The sequence below is a fragment of the Grampus griseus genome (genome assembly GCF_964374135.1).
Source record: "Grampus griseus genome assembly, chromosome: 11".
NCBI classification, from domain to species: Eukaryota; Metazoa; Chordata; class Mammalia; order Artiodactyla; family Delphinidae; genus Grampus; species Grampus griseus.
This window is the reverse complement of record NC_139005.1, coordinates 75,499,940-75,519,438: the sequence shown is the minus strand read 5'-3', so window position 1 is coordinate 75,519,438 and position 19,499 is coordinate 75,499,940. Positions and strand designations below refer to the sequence as shown.

At 41.8% G+C, this 19,499-nt stretch overlaps 1 protein-coding gene across 4 annotated transcripts in view; it reads left to right on the top strand.

Annotated features, from left to right (window-relative positions):
- The first annotated feature begins 3,567 nt into the window (after positions 1-3,567).
- EEA1 (early endosome antigen 1) overlaps positions 3,568-19,499 on the top strand; it is a 131,667-nt gene continuing 115,735 nt past the window's right edge. For 3 of the 4 annotated variants that reach the window (XR_014297490.1, XM_082667086.1, XM_082667085.1), the window contains exon 1: positions 3,568-3,774. Coding sequence is in view for 2 of the 4 variants with exons in the window: in XM_082667086.1 (XP_082523212.1) it covers positions 3,751-3,774 (24 nt within the window). In the remaining 2 variants the exon portion in view is untranslated. The remainder of the gene's footprint in view (positions 3,775-19,499) is intronic. The other variant, XM_082667087.1, reaches the window with a different exon arrangement.

Below are 19,499 nucleotides of genomic sequence, written 5' to 3'. Positions count from 1 at the left end.
GAGACAGGATAACTGGTGAAGAAGCAATTCTGAAAATAAAAATGAAACAGTTTTGTTTGGGTCATATTAAGTTTGAGATGCTCATTAGACATCCAAGAAGAAATATGAAGTAGATGGTTTGTCATACAAGTCTGGAAACCTGGGGAGGTTCACCACTGGAGATACAGACTTGGGCAAACAAGTGAAATTCACAGGCAGGACACTGGTTGAGATCACTTCTAGGCCATGTGCCATAGACGAAAGGAGGGGCCTAGAACAGAGTGGGGGGCTCTCTAACATTAAGATATGCGGTAGAGAAGTTTTCAAACAAGTTTTAGAAGGAATGGTCATTGAGGAGAAAAACCAGAAAGTATACTGTCAAGGAAGTCAAGAGAATAAAATAATTCAAGGAGAGAGTGGTCTCTTGTTCTCAGTGTGAACAAGACTCAAATAAAGTAAAAAAAAATCATAAAGTCATTACTGGATTAGGCAACATGTACATCGTTAGTAATCTTAATATGAGCAGTCTCATTGGAGTAGATGAGAAGGAGACTTGATTGGAGTGGGTTAGGAAGAAAATGCAAGGTAAGACAGTGAAAGTACTATAGGTGTGAAAGCCACTTTGGGGATCTAAAAGAAGACAGGAGGAAAGTATAACAGGATTGTTGCTGGACCGTGGTGAGTGTCTGAGATCTGTGGCTGTTAATGTAAAATGAGCCCAGCAGCTCCAGCTGTATACATGTATCTCTAGTGATATTCAGCAGCTCCTGTACAGCACAGAGGAGCTGGGTAGTCAAGTTCGGGTTCTGCTAGACAAAAACAAGAGAGGAAGAGAGAGCTGAAGTTAAGCATATTTGCAAAGGGTGGCGGTGCTATAAAGTTGGATCATAGCTTTAAGCTGGGTATTGACGGAAATGAGGATGCTAGGGAAATGGCCGATAGCAAGAATGTTAAGAAGGGCCAATGGACTGGAGGTCATGATGGAGTCAAAGAATTGATGGAATGTTGATGTAAAAGAGTTAAATGGATAGGAACTAGCAGCCAGATGGGTAAATAGGAATGTTTTGTGTGGGAAGCTGCTACATTAGTGAAGGATATTCTTACATGATTATTTCTCATCCACTGCTTATTTTCTTGGAGTTTTCAGTTCCCTAGTATATTATTCCAATGATGGAGTTATCATAAGCTGCAGGGGAGCGCACAGATTTTTGAATAACCCATCTAGCTAATCAGTAGATGAGAGTCTATTATATTAGTCAAAAGATTCCACTGGAGAATTCCAGTGGAGAAGGCCTTAGCATGTGACATTAATAAGCAGCTTTAAACTAATTTTTGAAAAATAAAAACAAATGTCACTTTAAAGGGAAAAAACTGCTTCCTTTCTCTACTTACAAGACTTATGACACCAAATGTGTGGAGTTTTTTTCCATACCAAGCAATTCTCCAATTCCCTGCACACCAACAGTGAGTCCTACAATTTAATTCAGTTCTGGCACTAACAACCCAGAGTTAGCACAGACCCCACAGACTAAAGGCTCAGTCCCACCAAGAATGCCCCCTACTTCAGATACCAGTTGAAACTTCCAGGTTGTCACCTGTACTTTGGGCCAACTGGCTATAAATTGGGTGTTCCCACAATACTCTCCCCAGCTTTGATAATTTGCTATACTGGCTCACAGAAATACTTTACTTACTATTACCGGTTTATTACAAAGGCTACAACTCAGGAACAGCCAAATGGAGGAGATGCATAGGGCAAGGTATGGGGGTAGGGGTGCAAAGCTTGCCTGTTCTCTCCAGACACTTCCTCCTCCCAGCATCTTGATGTTCCTCAATCTGGAAGCTCCCCAAACCTCGTTATTTAGGGTTTTTATGGAGGTTCCATTACATAGACATGATTGATTCTATCACTGGCCAATGGGGATTAAGTCTTGAAGTTCCTCTTGGCTCCAGTAGGTGGGCCAGAAAATTCCAACCTTCTAATCATGACTCAGCCCCCACCCTAAAGCTATGTAGGGACACCCAACCACTCAGTAGATCAAACATTACACCAAAAGATGCTCTTATCACCCTATCACTCAGGGGCAGAGACCAAATCTATTCAATATATTTATTATGTCACAGTTTTATTACTCTGCTTCAGTGAAAATATTTCCCATACTGTCTGAAAATAAAGTACCTCTGTCTGGAAAGGTGGAAAAGTGTGTGCTTTGCTATGTTTGCCTGGAAGTACTTAAGTGCACTATCATCAATAGTGATTAATAATGTATGAGTTGTAGGCACGACTGTTTTGCTGCACTACAGACATGACACACATTAAAAAACAGACATGTTTTGGATGGAAACAACATATTACATCATATAATGCTTTATTTACATTTTACAAAACACTTTTACATTAAGTACTTTGAAAATAAGATTTGCTGCATTTTTTTCAGAAGATCTGTGGGGATTTTCTGATAAGCGCTCCATTCATTGCTTGATAGACTTCAGATCCCCACCCTCCCCTCCCACCCCCAGCAAGGTTAGTTGCATTATTCTCCTCCTCTCCTTTCCTACTTAAACATTATTAAAGGCTTCTCTTTCCCCCGCTCAGGGTAAAGTTGAACCTCTTAGCTCGTGAATACTGGCAGAATGGTAGGATTCCGCAGCTGTGATTTTTGAGTTTAAATAATAACATCGTGCCTGGAAGTCAGGTCCAAGTCCACTTCCAAGTCCACGTCCTTGTTTTGGCACACTGTTTATCTGTGACCTCATTATTTTTTCTTAATCTATGAAACAGACGCATTAAGGTAGATTCACTTCATACATCTATTGTCAGAAGAGGATTTAAAATTCCCTAGGAGAATGGGCCAAGCGTGGGCTTTAGATGGTGCAACATGTTAGCGACATCAGTCCATTATTGTTGCTATAGTCCAAAGATGACAACCGCAAACTTCTCTTACCAACTCAAATTCCAGTTTCTTCCTACCCTTTCTTCCGATTCTTTACTTTCCCTTTGGCTGATATTAGAAGCAGGAAGGGAGTACGGAAAGGCGCCAGGGGTTGGACCAGGGGAGAAAAAAAGCCCACCAGACCAGTTAATCGTGTCTGCGATTCTCTCCTTTGCTTCCAAGCGCTTCCAGCAGAAATGAGGATCCAGTTCAGGAATGGCCAAGGCCGGGGTCACAGTGACATATTTTACAGAGTAATCTGAGGTGCCGTCGCAGGTACCCTCCCAGAGACCCCTTCTTGCGTCGCGGTCAGGGACCCCCTCCAGGTTCCCCTAGAGAGTACGCTGTCTGCGCGCGGGCGCGTCCTCTGACAGAGCGCAGGCGTGCGCTCGGTGCCCGCGTTGTCCCTCGGCCCGCCGGAAGGAGCGGCGGCGCCAGCGTCCTGCCGCCTGTCCGTCACGCAACCGCCCACGCCGCCGCCGCTTCCGATTGGCCGCAGGGGCGGGCCAGGCCCCTTCCAGCCCCGCCTCCCGCGGATGGACAGGCCGGGAGGGCGGGGCGGTGGCGGGCGGGTCCGCCCAGCTGTCAGTTACGGGGGCGGCCCGGCAGGCGGGCGGGCGGGCGCTCGCTGGCTACCTCTTTGCTCGCTCGCGCGCGCTCCCTCTCGCCGCCTGTGGGGAAGTCGGGGCAGCCCGAGCGGCCGCCGCTACAGCCTCGCCCCGACCTCCTCCCAGCCCTTTCCTGGCTCAGTCCCTCCCTCCTGCGTACCCCCGAGTACTGAGTGGCCCCGCAGAAGGTTTGGAGAGTCACCGGGGCGGCGCCGGGTGGTGTTTAAACCATGTTAAGGAGGATTTTGCAGAGGGTAAGAGAGTGAAACCGTCTTTCAGGAGCACGTGAGCGGGAGAGCCGGAGCCCGGGGCCGCGGAAGCCGCCGCCTCGCTGAGTAGCAGAGGCGGCGGCGGCGTGGCCGCCCCCTCTTCAGCGCCGGCCCCTTCCTTTAGGCCCCGCAGCCCAGGCGGCGATTAGGCCTCTGTCGTCTGCTCTGGGGGCGGGCCTCGGGGGGGCAGGGGGCGGGCGGGGCGGCGGCAGGGCAGCAGGCCGGGTACTCCGCGGCCCCCGGCTCACAGGCCCGGGCCCCGCACCCGCGCGGGCTGTCAGTGCGAGCGGGCTGCCGGGCGGGAGGGTGTGGCGCCGGCGCGTTCCTTCCAGATTCTGGAATGGCAGTGAAAATGGAGAGTTAGTGCCCCCGGGTCCGGCCGGCCAGCCGCCCGCCGGGCTGGAGCACGCCGGGTGGGAGACCTCGGGAGGCTAGCTCGGCTCTTCCCCCAGCGCCCCGCCCGGCGTGCCCCGCAACTTTACCCGACACGCACCTGCCTCACGCGGATTCTCATCTGGGCAGCACTGCAGGGTAATGTGGTGAAACCCGGCCTAACGTTGGCCCAGTCGCTGTACCGACACTTAACTGGCTAAAGTCAGCTGCGAAGGAAGCTATTACTCACTGTTGGCAACTCCCCTACCCCACACACCCCCCCCCCCCATTTAAAAATGCGTTTTCCCCTCCCAGCCCGGTACCTTTTTGTTTGAGCCATGCAAGTATAGATCCGTTGTCAGCTTAATCCAACGGTACACTCCTTTACTTTCTGCCAGTGCTCTCTCTATGTCAAATCTGGAAAAGCCTGAAGATACAAAGATTAGAGCACTGGAAAGCTGTAGGTGTTTTGTTTAGGAATCAGTTCCTAGAATAACAAAATCTTTTCTATAGGAGTCACTGTTACTCAATTTTTTGTTTTGGTTAGCTTTTTTTTTTCCCCTTAATTTCCTTTTGAGACGGATGGGGTGCAACAAAATGTAAATGACTGAAAAGTTGGTGCCAAACCCATTAGTTGGTTACTGAGAGAGTAGGATAACTAGTTCCAAGGGCAAGAGGAGTTAGTGAACTTGTAGCATGCAGTCAAGGAATGTACCAAAGAGAGTTGAGTCATCCACTGTGTAGAAAGGGAGTGTCCTTGCTCCTGCATAGCTTTGGGAAATGTTCAAGTCATGTGGAACTTGGTCATATATCAGGGGGAGAAGTAGTTAACTTCTGTATCTTCCACCCTGTATTGACATTTGATGATTTTTTGCAATGTTTTGTCAGAGTTTTTTGAAATCTTGATAAGCGCTGATATTGGCAGTAGCGAGGGCATGCACTTTACTCTGGTCATCAGTTCCTGTGTTCAACATTAAAGACACCTGAGCGTGATTTACTTCCACTACTTAGAGATTTTTTCTCTTGTCAGACCTGACTGATTACCTCATGCCTCAGATTGTGTTTCCGTCGCATAATTCCACAGCTGAAAATTAGTTCACCTGTGGTTTGCTTTATAGTTTATAAATAAAGTGTTTACTGACTTAAGAGTAGCTTCTAGTAGTTGTAGATTAGTTTTCAGAAATATGGACTGCTTTCCAGTACTCTTGGTTTAATGTTGTTAAGCGTTACGATTATATAAAGATCATTTTGAGTGTTGGTGCATACACATCGATGGCTACAGAAGTTTCAGCTGAAACCACAAAATTGGAATTTATTCTGGTTATTGCTGAGGTATGATAAGGAATCATCACACATGAATAAGTCAGTTGACAACTGAGTTTTTTAACCATGGAATTATTGGTATTTGTGACTGGATAATTCTTGGTTGTTGGGGGCTGTCCTTTGCACTGTAGGATATTGAGCAGCATCCCTGGCTTCTACCCACTAGATGTAGTAGCACCCCCAAGTCCCCTCCCCCATCTTGTGACACCCAAAAATATCTGAAGACTTTGCCAAATGTCACCTAGGGGCAAAATTGCCCTGGTTGAGACCACTGTCTTAAATTTATATACTCTTTTATAGGAAAGTTTGAATTGTTTCTCATCGTTAACCACTTAACTTCCTTTTTTTCAATGTCCTTATATTGAGTGTCAGTAAATGCAAAGCATCTGCTAGGGGCTGGGAACCAGTTAAATAAGATATGGGCCCGCCTTTTAGGACTCACAGCTGGTTGGGGAAGTGGACATTTAAAAATAATGGCAGTTCTTTGTAATAGAATGAATAGTGCCTGGGGGCCACTTTGTGGGAGGGTTTTGGGGCAATCAGGAAGAGCTTCTGGGAGTAGGGCATATTTGCAGCTCAGAAGAGTGGAGGGCGGGTTGGGCTGAGGGAACCGCAAATGCCTAGACAAGAAGTCGTAAAATGGGGCAAGTAATATTAAGGGGAATGTGAACATTTAAGTTTAGGGAGTGAAATGATATGCAGGGATTGGTGGGAGGTGAGGCTGCAGAGGTAGCTCAGACCAGATCAGGAGAGGACCTAGAGCCACCTGGGAGGAGTTTGGCTCTTACAGATGGGTCACTGTTAATGCTCAGCATTTAATAGGGGTATTTGGATAAAGCCTTAAAGAAATCTTGTAATTTGTATTACTAGTATGAACTCCACAGGTGCTATTTACTAACAAGTATGACTTGAATCTTTAAATTATGTAACATGGCAACCATTTTATTTTACTCCACCCTGATAATCTTATTTCTCAGCAGAGGTCATAAGATTAAAACTAAGTTTGCTGATTTAGAGATTTGTTTGAAATGGTCTTCATGCTTTGAAATTAAGTCGCATACCTTTAGCATTCTGTTTTCACATGACCTTTTCATTTTACCTGTTGTAATTTTCTTCTGAATAGCGTCCTTTATTTTTTATATTTTTAAAATAAATTTATTTATCTATTTTTGGCTGTGTTGGGTCTTCATCGCTGCGCATGGGCTTTCTCTCTAGTCGCTGCGAGCGGGGGCTACTCTTCATTGTGGTGCCGGGGCTTCTCATTGCGGTGGCTTCTCTTTGTTGCGGAGCACGGGCTCTAGGTGCTTGGGCTTCAGTAGTTGTGGCGTACGGGCTTAGTTGCTCCACGGCATGTGGGGTCTTCCTGGACCAGGGCTTGAACCTCTGTCCCCTGCATTGGCAGTCGGATTCTTAACCACTGTGCCACCAGGGAAGTCCCTGAATAATGTCCTGTAAGTAGCATTTTTGAAAGAAGAAACAGACAATGTGCTTATAATCAATTGTAACTCAGCATCTTTGAACATCACCGATAAGGTCCTAGGGTACTTTATAGAAAATTTAGTTTCTGGTTCTTTTTCTTTTTTCCATTAGCAACTAAAAGGTGTTTCTTTGAGGCTTATAAGAATCTGAAAAAAAAAAATTGGGGTAGCTCCAATATGTATGTATTGATTATTTTACTTAATAGACTTTGAAGAGAAATGGGGATTTAAAGTGCTTCATGGCTAGAAAGACATCAGCATTTAGTACTTTAGGCAGTTTATAAACTTCTTTGCTATTTCTAAGATCCTTAAGTGTATTAGATTTCCTTTTATTGGTATATATCAATAAGATTGCTAAAGAAAAAAATGGGTTTAATTCTAGAATTGTGGAAATAGAAGGCTTCTTTTATGGGTAACCAGTCTCTCTGATTTTAAAAATGAGGAAGTAGGAAGTGAGAGATTGAGTGATTTATCTAAGGCAACACAGTTAGATGTCAAAGCTGAGACTAGAGCCAAGTTTTCCCAACTCAATCCATTTCCTTTTTTTAGCACCTTGTTGCCCTTTCCTCCACCACTCAACTCATATGGTTAGCACTATGCCAGTCATTGTGGAAGATACGGGAAAAATACGAGATCTGACCTCTCTCTCAGGGAACTTATATGATTAAGTGCCAAAGTAAATTATATAGACAGTGAAGGCTGTAGTAATACAGAGGAGGACCAGTCAGACAGAATGAACCTGTTAGAGTGAAGTGTCTCCTTGGAGAAAATGGGCAAGAGATGGGGTTTTGAAAAGGTGATTAGGAGAGGAAGAGAGTTACTTTTATTCTTGGAAGGAGTTACAGTATAAACAAAGACTCAGAGGTGGGAATGATTTCATTCTTCCTGCCCTCCCTCCTGCCTTTGCTTGCATATTGCCTTTCAATAAACAAATGTTTATAACACTGGATATGTGCTAGATACTGGAGGTACAACAGTGAGTAAAACTGATCCTTACCCTTGAGTAGCTTAAAACCAAGTGACTTAGAGAGAGCGCTCTGTTTAGAGCAGAAAGAAATTGAGAGAGAAACTTATAGATAGTGTGACACCTCATTGTGGAGATTCTTGATCATCTAGCTCTAGTCCAATGCAAATAGGAATCACATATGTAATTTAAAGCTTCTAGTAGCCACATTTTAAAAAAGTGAAAAGAGGTGAAATTACTTTTTTTTTTGAAATTACTTTTTAAAATATATTTCCTTTGACCCAATCTATCTAAAATATTTGAACATATAGTCAATAGAAAAATTATTGAGATATCTTAAATATTATTGATGAGTTTTTTTTTTATAGTAAGTTTTTGAAATCTGGTGTATATTTTGCACTAACAGCACATCTGACTTTGTTATTTTAAAAAAAAATTATTTATTTATTTATTTATTGGCTGCATCGGGTGTTAGTTGCGGCACATGGGATCTTTCGTTGCTGTGCGTGGGCTCTTTGTTGCAGTGTGTGTGCTTCTCTCTAGTTGTGGCGCGCAGGCTTATTAGTCGTGGTGCGCGGGCTTAGTTGCCCCGCGGTATGTGGGATCCCAATTCCCTGACCAGGGATCTAACCAGCGTCCCCTGCATTACAAGACGGATTCTTAACCCCTGGACCATCAGGGAAGTCCCAGCACATCTGACTTTGGACAGGCCATATTTTAACTGTTCAACAGCCTCATATAGTTGGTGGCTACTGTATTGCAGGGCTAGTTGAATACATATATAATTTTTAATTTTTTTGGAACCAATTTCAAGCTTACAAAAAGTTACAAGAATAAAATAATACAAGAAACAGCTGTATACTCTTTATCTAAATTTACTTATTAACATTTTATCCTATTTGCTTTATCATTTAAACACTTTGTTCTCCTATCCTTTTTCTTTTCTCTCTCTGTATGTGTGTACTTTTTCTTTATTTTTCCTGAATCACTTGAGGATCAGTTATAGTTCTTCACCTGTGAATGCTTCAATGAAGAATAGGGATATTCTTTTACATAACTACAGTATAGTTGTCAACTTCATAAATTTACATTGATTCCATTTACTATTCATAATTCCATTTTTTTTCAGTTGACCTGGTAATGTCCTTTGTAGCATTTACCCCTCACCAGTATAGGGTCAGTTAGGGTTAGGTATTATATGTAGTTGACATGTTGCTTTAGCTTCTTTTAATATGGAACATTTCCATAGCATTTCTTTGTAATTTATGACATTTTTGAAGAATACAGATCGCCTCCTGCTTTTTTTTTTCCTTACAATGTTCCTCATGTTGTGTTGTTTGACGTTTCATTGTGAGTAGATTGAGATTGTGCATTCTTGGCTGAAATGTGGCCTAGAATTTGTTGTGTCCATCTCTGGTTATTACATCTGGAGGCCCATGTCTTTTTGTCCTTCATAGGTGATGTTAATTTTGATTACCTTGTCAAAGTTCAAGGTGTAGCCCAATTTTTTGACCTTATCATAATGATTATTTTTTCTTCCTTTGCAATAAATAGGCAGATACTTATAAGACTATGCAAATATCCTGTTCTTTATCAAGAATTTCTCCTATATTTACCATTGTTGATTCTTGCTTAATCTAGTCTTCACCATAATGACTGCAAGATGATGATTTTCCTACTCTAGAACTCCTGCACCTTTACCGATTGGTTCTTGGATTTCCCCTCCCTCCCTTGCCTCACATCTCTCCCTCCCCCCTCCCCCCCGCTGCCCCCCACCCTTACCTACCTTCCTTCCTTTCCTGTTGGTATGGACTCGTAAGTTCATTTTTATAAAAATGGCCTATAACTCATCACTGTACTTAATTATTTTGGTGTTCAAATTGTCCCAGATTTGAACAGTGGGAGTCCCTTCAGGTGGCTCCAGTGTCCTTTTGTCATGCCCCTATCATTTTTTTGAACTCTTCCTTACTTTCTGGCGTAGTAAGGTATTCCAACCTTATCCTTTACCTACCCTTTCCCAGCGCTGAAACTAGCCATTTCTCTGAGGAGCCCTGTTTCTTTTAGGGGGGAATGGTATTAGAGACCAAGGTCTGGGGTAGTTTTCCTTCTTATTTATTTCTTTCAATAGACAAATCTGACATTTTGAATTTTATTCTATAGGCGTTAGGAAATTAATAGGATTTTATTAAGCAGTGAAATATATTTGATATGTAGGGGAGGAAAATTCTCCTCTACCCTCTTTGGGTCTCTGGCTGGGCCTAAGAATTAGACTGTCTAGGACAGATTAACAGCAGAGAAGCATACAAATTTTATTAAATTTTTACATGTACATGGGAGCCTTCACAAGAGAATGAAGACGTGAAGGGACCAGAGCAGGAAGTGTTTACAACTTTTAGACAGAGAAACAAGATTTGTGAAGAATTGACGAGACAAAGGGGTTTGGGCTGAGGTAGTAAATGATGAAGAAGTAACGCGGAAGATAAGGGTTAGTTTAACAAGATTTGTTTGTACAGATTTCTCAGCCCTAAATTCTCTGGCTGTAGTGATGAGGACGTCTTCTTTACTCCTGGTATAGTGAGGGTCCCTTTCACACGGGAGTTTTATCTCCTGCTTTCAGAAAGTAAAACAAGGGTCAGATGTCCTTTTTTTTTTTTTTTGGCTGTGTTGGGTCTTCGTTGCTGCCTGCGGGCTTTCTGTAGTTGCAGCCAGTGGGGGCTACTCTTCTTCGTTGCGGTGCGCGGACTTCTCATTGCGTTGGCTTGTTGTGGAGCAGGGACTCTAGGTGCTCGGGCTTTAGTAGTTCTGGCACGCAGGCTCAGTAGTTGTGGCTCGCAGGCTTAGTTGCTCTGCGGCATGTGGGATCTTCCCAGACCAGGGCTCGAACCCGAGTCCCCTGCATTGGCAGGCAGATTCGTAACCACTGCATCACCAGGGAAGTCCCCAGAATGTTCTTCTTGTACCTGCTGTTTCTTAAATGCCTTTAATTAAAAATAATCAATATGCCAAAGTGACATATTTTGGTGTGACGTTCTGGTTTCCTTTAGGCACATAGTAGGAGTTAATATTTTTTGAACGAGTAAAGGAATGTTTTAGGAAGATTAATTTGTCAGTGTTGCATGAGATGTATAAAACCATAGGAGAATAAAGGCAGAGATCAGATGAGATTTATTTTAATATTTTTGGCACTAAGTAATTATGATTTGCATTATGATGATGGCAACATGAGCAGAAAAAAGTGATGAATAGGGAAGGCCTTTTGGACATATCTACTTCTCAAACATCTATTATGGGTCTACTATATGCTGAAGCTGCATTGATGAGTAAAATAGACATGAACCCCTGTGGAGCTGAGTATCCAGGGGAGGACAGAGCAACTGTTGAAAGGATCACATAAGTATATGGTCACATCCTTGGGTGAATGTTAGGAAGGAAAGCACAGGGAGCCCCAAGAGCATACAGCAAGAGGGCCCTGATCTAAACTAAGATGTTAGGGAAGGCGTCCCAGATTATTTACACATTTAAGTTTGATGAAATTATTACTCATTTATTGAAGCGAATTTTAAGAAGTGGAATTTTTTCTTACTGTGTACATTTATTTTTAGTGTGTTAAGAATAAAAAAGAGATTAAGATATAAAAGAACCAAGGCTAGAACTGTATCCTTATACTGGTGTCTTTTGCTTGAGCTAAAGAGATAGTATTGAGTTGGCCAAAAAGTGCCTTCGGTTTTTAAGTAAAAATAAAAGACACGTTTTTCATTTTCACCAAGAACTTTATTGAATAACATATTCACCCTTTTGTTCCACTACTTCCTGCCATTTTTCAGGCAACTTCATAATTCCATCTTCCCAAAACTTTTTATCTTTTTGAGCAAAGAACTGTTCCAGGTATCTTTTACAGTCTTCCACGGAATTGAAATTTTTTCCATTAAGAGAATTTTGTAAAGACCTAAATGGAAATCCAAAGGTGCAATGTCTGGTGAACACGGTGGATGAATCAGAACTTCCCAGCCAAGCTGTAACAGTTTTTGCCTGGTCATCAAAGAAACGTGGTCTTGCGTTATCCTGATGGAATATTATGCGTTTTCTGTTGACTAATTCTGGACGCTTTTTGTCGAGTGCTGCTTTCAGTTGGTCTAATTAGGAGCAGTACATGTTGGAATTAATTGTTTGGTTTTCTGGAAGGAGCTCATAATAGAGGACTCCCTTCCAATCCCACCATATACACAACATCACCTTCTTTGGATGAAGACTGGCCTTTGGTGTGGTTGGTGGTGTTGCATTTCTCTTCCCCACGATCTCTTCCGTTGCACATTATTGTACGGTATCCACTTTTCATCGCCCATCACAATTTGTTTTAAAAAACGGAACGTTTTCATTACATTTAAGTAGAGAATGGCTTGTGGAAATACTGTCAAGAAGGTTTTTTCCCCTTAACTTATGTGAACCCAAACATCAAAGCGATTAACATAACCAAGCTGGTGCAAATGATTTTCAACGCTTGGTTTGGATATTTTGAGCATGTCTTTTGAGTATGTCGGCTATCTCCCGCATGGTATAATGTTGATTGTTCTCAGTTAATTTCTCTATTTGATTGCTATCAAATCGCTTCAACTGGTGTACCTGACCCTGAGCATCGTCCAGTGAGAAGTCTCCAGCACAAAACTTTGCAAACCACTTTTGACATGTTCAGTCAGTCACAGTACCTTCTCCATACACTGCACAAATCTTTCTTTTTGCATTTCGGTTGCGTTTTTACCTTTCTTGAAATAATAAAGCATAATATGCCGAAATGTTGCTTTTTTTCCTTCCATCTTCAACATTAAAGTGGCTACACAAAAATTCACTGATTTTGTTTTTTTTTTGTTTTTTTTTTGCGTTACTCGGGCCTCTCACTATTGTGGCCTCTCCCGTTGTGGAGCACAGGCTCCGGACGCGCAGGCTCCGCGGCACGTGGGATCCTCCCGGACTGGGGCACGAACTCGTGTCCCCTGCATCGGCAGGCAGACTCTCAACCACTGTGCCACCAGGGAAGCCCAAATTCACTGATTTTGATAAGTTTTTTTTAAATGCATGCTGATATGACGGCTGTCACATACAGTCTAACAAAATTGTTCTGAATGAAGTTAAAGATGACTGAGTGCCACTAGAGCCATCTTATGGAAAAAACCGAATGAACCGTTTGGCCAACCCAGTATAATTATTGGTAAAAAACCTGAACTCTGAAAAAAACAACGAACAAAAAAGAACCTGAACTCTGGAGCCAGACTGCCTGGGGTGGCATCTGCACCCTATTTACTAGCTGGGTAGCTTTGAGCAAGTAACTTGACTTCTCTGTGGCTCATTAAAATAGTCATAATAATAGTACCTTTCTCATAGAGTTGTTGTGAGGATTAAATGAATTAATACATGTGAAGGTTTTACAGCTGTATCTGACACACAGTAAACTCTATAAATGTTATTTGCTGCTAATGTTGGTTTTTTGTTATTACATACTTCAGATTTCTTCAAGGAATGCTTTTCTTATCACTCCCTTGTTATCTTTTTTTTTTAACTTCGTGTGTGTGTGTGTGTGTGTGTGTGTGTGTGTGTGTGTAGAAAGTCATTTGTCATACTGTTGAACATTCTGTGCTCATTACTGTGCTGGGCTGGCAGAGATTTAATGGGGGAGACAGATACTTAAATAATTACAAAGCAGTGTGATGTGTCAATAGATATACAGAGGAAGAATGTGAGCGCAAAAGAAAAAGTAACTAATTCTGTGGTGAAAGGAAGAGGGAGAGAGACGGAATGGAGATTGTTAAAGGCCTTACAGAAGCTGAACAGACTCAGGCAAGGAGGAACAAGGGAGAGAAGGCATTTTTACAGACAGTGACCAGGCAAATGCAAAAACCTGAAGCAGCCTAGCACAGCATAGGGGAATTGTGAATATTTTCGCATGTGGATGGGGATAGTTATGAGATGAGACTGGAAAGGATTTTGGACTTTATACAGTAAACAATATGGAGCCACGGAAGGTTTTTAAATAATCAAATTTGTAATAAGGAAAACCCTCCAAAAATATTTTCCCCTTATAATCCTTATAGAGTGTATCAGGTGAATCAGTCTTCTGTCTAAAATCTGTTGGTGACAACTCAGCGCCCATAGGAGATGTCCAGACTCTTTACCTTGGCATGCAAGGCCGATACTGCTCTGGTTCCTTGGGAAAAAAGATTCCATTTCAGGCTCATCTCCACGTACCTCTGTACATTCACTGACCTTGCCATCCTCACTAACTGTGTTTCCCACAACTTCCCCTGATCTCTCATCCCTTCACATCTCCATAGAAGCTCTTTATTCTGCTGTGAGTGCCCTACCATTACTTGTCCACACTGCTCAGTTTAGGGGATACTAGGAGTTAGTTGCTTGCTATTTTTTCTTTCTCCCAAAGCACCCCATACTAATTAAGAGAATGGGCTTTTGGAATTAGACCATCATTTAAGCCCTGGCCTCCTCTATTCATGAGCGTGAGATCTTTTGCAAAATTTCAAGCTCTTTGAGACCCAGCTGTTTTATCTGTAAATTGAGCATAATATGTACTTTACAGTATTGTAGAAGGATTAAATGAAATAATGTTCATAAAGACTCACCACAGTATCAGCATTCAATAAACACTTAGTGTGTAGTAGCTCAGTATACTAAAACACTTAGTATATAGATCTCTGCAAAACTTATTCCACTGTTTTTGTGATACTTGACTTCTCCACTGCTAGACTGAGCTCCCTTAGGGTGGGGATTTTGTTTTTCTTCCTTAGTGTGTCGGACCTACTTTAATGTTTGATACTTGATGTATTTTCAGTAATACATGTTGACTTGGTAGCTGTGTAGAGAGGATGGCTCCATAAAGGGAGAGACGAGCTAGAAAGTAATAACGTTTTAGTTCCTAAAATTGTTGCACATTAGAATCATTTGGAATCCTTAAAAAAAAGAAAAAAAAATTCCCACGTCCCTCCATTGAATCAGAATTTCTGCATCTCTTGTTGTTAATCCAGGGGATGATGAAAGCTTGAATCAGACAATGGCTTTGGGGCTAGAGAAAAAACAGATTTTCAAGAAAGTTAGGAGAATTAATAGGACTTAGTGACTTGTGAGTAGTCTGGGTGGAAGGAACTAAGGTAAAGAATAGAGGAGGAGGAAGAACAGGTTTGGTGAGGAAGACAAGTGTGAACTAGAGGTATGGACATCCCAACAGAGATGTTCACTAGGCAGATGGAAATATGTAGGTCCAGCACTCAGGAGACAAGTGGAGGCAAGTATTAGACATGTGTGAATGTTGGAGAGACGTCAATTCAAATAAGGACTGAGAAGTATCCACTGAATGGAACAGTTAGGTCATACCTAGTTCAGTTTCAGGAGAGTCATGGGGAGAAATGATTGGCTGGGAAGTAAGGGTGTAGAAACAGGGAGTGCAGACTATTCTTCCAAGATATAGGGAGGAGAGGAAACAGTAATTAAATATTAAATGCATGAATGTAATCTGTCATCCTTGGACAATATTCTAATGAGTGCTTTTTATTTTCAAGGATTATAAACTTCCCCAAATCAGTCTAAATTGAAAGGATTTATTGTAAGGTTTCAAAGTGATCTAAGAATAAGAATTGCTGTACAGTTGGGTCTCTAGACAGTAGGACCTAGAAAGGTGTCGGGGCAGAGGCAGTAGTCCCCTCTGTCTCACACAATCTCCTGGACCACTGGCATTTTGCCTCTGCATCTCTGTGTCCATCCTCCTTGCTACTCCTTGCTTAGTATGCTCAAGACCTCAGATGGCCATCTGACCACATGATTCTACTTGCTTTTCACCTTACCTTTGCATAGCCAACTGGCCAAATGTTGCATAGCCAACTGGCTCAATTTACAAACCCCAACGAGAAGAATCAAAAATGTCCTCCTCATCTTTTCTTGTTGGGTCATGCGTAGGTCTCTGGCTGGCCAGTAATGGAGTTAACTTCCTCTGGGTCAGGTGTCTGCTGCTGGTTTAGTCAGCTGAGGTTGAGAGTGGAGTGAGGTCATTTGATTCATAGGATTCCTCCTTTTAGGAATTGTGATACCATGAAACACATCTTTTACAGATCATTCTAGAAATAAGCTTTACTGTGGCTCTGAAATAGTGATTATAGTTCTGGTTAGGTTCATTTGGTGCCAGCTAATTTTCTTACCCTCTATTCTAGTTTTTTCCTTCATAGCTTCTGCATTCTCAAGAGTCAGTGGTGTTTTGAAACTTTGGCTGGGTTATAACTTTGATTTACTTAAGTCCCTCCTGTACTCTTATTTACCTCATGACTTTGATGTGTATCTGTTTAGTGCCAGTTTGTGTGGCTAATTTTTTTTTTTAATATTTATTTATTTATTTGGCTGCACTGGGTCTTAGTTGCAGCACGTGAGATCTTCGTTGCCACGTGCAAGATCTTTGTTGCGGCTCATGGGATCTTCGTTGTGGCATGTGGGACCTTTTTAGTTGTGGCATTTGGGCTCGTTGTTGAGGCACGTGGGATCTAGTTCCCTGACCAGAGATCGAACCTGGGCCCCTGCATTGGGAGCGTGGAGTCTTAACCACTGGACCACCAGGGAAGTCTCTGTGTGACTAGTCATTTCTCTTCATAGTTTGCAGTTTAAAGGCCTAAGCATGGAGCTCAGCAGTAGTTCATTGTTCACACTGGGGTTTGTTTGTGTGTGTGTGTGTTTTGCCACTGAACCATTTTATTGGTTGCTAGCTAGCTTGTAAATGGCTGCTTTTGGGTCCAGGTGATCACATTTGGTCGATTGGCAGTAGACATGGGGTCATATACCCTGGCTGTCTTGGACTATGTTCTCAATATGGGCTGCGGTAGGATAACTTACTTTGGGATAGATCCATGGCCATTGCTTACACTGTGATTGGTTGACATATTGAACATGAATAACTTAGTTGCATAGACATCTGTTTAAGTATTGCATGGGTCATAGCAGCAGATGGAATTTAATAAAAACCACATCCTTTCCCTCGTTTCAATGTTTAATATTAGACTATGGTTAAGTTTTACATAAGTATGCTAATATGTTTTTCTAGCGTCTCAGTGATACTTTATTGCGACTTTATTAGCTAAATAATATTTGGAAAGTGTTTTAAGAATTCCTGACTTTGTGTAGTGCTATGCCAAAACACACTCTGTTGTGGGGGATTGATTAAGAGGTAATTGTATTGAATTGGACCTCTGATAAGGAAGTATGGGTTTATTTTGTTCTATAAGACATTAATTTTTGTGATGAAACCTTGTTATATCTGTTTGCAACTTCCAAATATTCAAAGCAATGATTTAGTTTTAAAATAGAATATTTAGAAATAATAAAAGAATATATTTCTGGTTATAAAAATAAATCATGTACATCATGGAAGTCTGAAAAGTTCAGGAAAGGAAAATTGAGAAGAAGCATAGGGCTTGTAGCATAGTGGATGTTTTAACTTTGAGAGCATTTTGTTTAAGTCAGGTGGAATCTCCAGCTCTGTGCATTATTACATTTGTAATCTTAGCTAGCAACTTACTTAGTTTCTTTAACCTTATTTTTCCCCCTTGGTTAAATGGGAACAATTCCTTTAATTTTATCCAAAGGATTGTTGTGATGATTAAATGATATAATGTGAATAAAGATCTTGATGTTGTGCCTGTCACAGAGGTTGTAAGTTAGCTATTATTATTATTAATAGAAAGATATAATATTTCATTTAGCACACTACCAATTGACATTTCTTTAGTGTAAAACTCAAGTTTCTTATGTGCCTGATTTTGAAAGTACAAATGATCTAGGAGAAGTTGATATTCTGAGCTTTACAATAAGATTCATGTCTCTGGGTTATTTTGATTTTGTTAAGTTTTTGAATGTAAAGACATCACATCAAGTAGAGAAATCACTGAATTTGGAATCAAAAGACTTGAGTCCACGTTCTAAATTCTGCTATCAGTGTGATATTAGGCAAATCATGAGCTTCTCCTGGCTTCACTTTCCTTATCTGTTCAATGAGGGCACCACCTAGGTGATTTTTGAAGTGCTTTTCAGGGTAAAAGTATTAGTTGAAAATCACGGAAGTACCAGGATTTTGAGTCTGCAGACCATTTGCAACCCCAAAGTAGCATTTTAAGTGTTACATAACAAATCCTGGTACCTTTTACCCTGTTTCCTAGCCTCTTTGCTGAGAAAAAACACTGTCTTCAGGAAGCAAGGATTCAGTGATAAAATCCCATAGCTCATGTAACATGACTATCACAGCACCTGCTACATAGTAGGCTCCAGAAGAGAGTAGGTCTCCTTTTCTGTTGAGTTCCCTCTGCCACTCCCTTTCCCCAGTGTATAGCCCTTTATGCGTGTCTCAAATGCAAGTAAGGTACATTCATTTTAGTGGATGCTTTGGTGTGGGCCATAGATTCCCCTTCAGGATAGAGACACATTCTCGTAGTTGCTTGGGATCATGGCTGCCTCACCCAAGTTTATGTCCCCTTCCTGGAAGCCGCCTGCATTTCATTCCTGGTTAATGGTGGGGGATGAAAAGAATCATCCTCTTGCCTTGATTAGAGACTAACATGAAGGGTCATTCTCGCTTCAGAACTCTTAGTAGGCTTAGCTGAGGCTGCTCTTGCAACTGTTATTGATCAGTACTGTTCAGCTTCTCCCTTGGCCCAGTCATGCTGCCTCTGTGCCTACACAGGTGTTCTTGAGAGCACTCCCCAGTAAACCTGCTTGCAGATATCAATCTCAGACTCTGTTTCCTTGGGAACCTGAATTACGAGTCATCTGCTATTTGGATAGTCTTTCTCAGGGATTTTTGCATCGTAAAAGATGATAATATTCAGGATGGATTTTAATTTTATAAATATTGTGTTCCACTTCTTTGAAACTGACATTCTACATATTTTTTAACAGGAATCCATAGCCAGTAGATTAGGATTTTTGTTAGATTCTGAAGTTTTTACATAGTAGGTCTTCAAGAACATTTTGGGATTTTGAGTATGGCCCACAGATTCTCTGTTTAGGAAATTTTATTATTAGCACCTTTCCCAGCTCAAGTGATTTTAAGACTTAAAAAATGAAAAGTGCCGTGTGAGGGACGGGAGCAGGAGTGTGGGCCATCCTCCCTCGGGGTGGGGTGTAGTTGTCGTTTCCACACCCCCCCCCCCACACTTTGAGACAGGTAGGAGGGCTGTGTTGAGCCTTGAAGCCTAGGGTGTGGGCCCAGGTGGAGCTGCTGCAGGTGCAGATCTTGGAGATAGTAGCAAATATTCAGATGAGAACTTTGAAGGCCAAAGTAGAGAAGGGTTGCATGGGAACAGCAGTTGAACATAGGTCAGTCGGTCCTGAGAGATGGGCAAGCACCTTTATTTTTTAAAAAAAACTTTTAATTTTATATTGGAGTATAGCCGATTAACAATGTTGTGATAGTTTCAGGTGCACAGCAAAGTGAGTCAGCCTTTCATATACATGTATCCATTCTCCCCCAGGTTCTGAATTCTTATTTTGATATATTTTTGTGTCTGTCTCTCCATATTTATTGAATCAAGACACCTGAT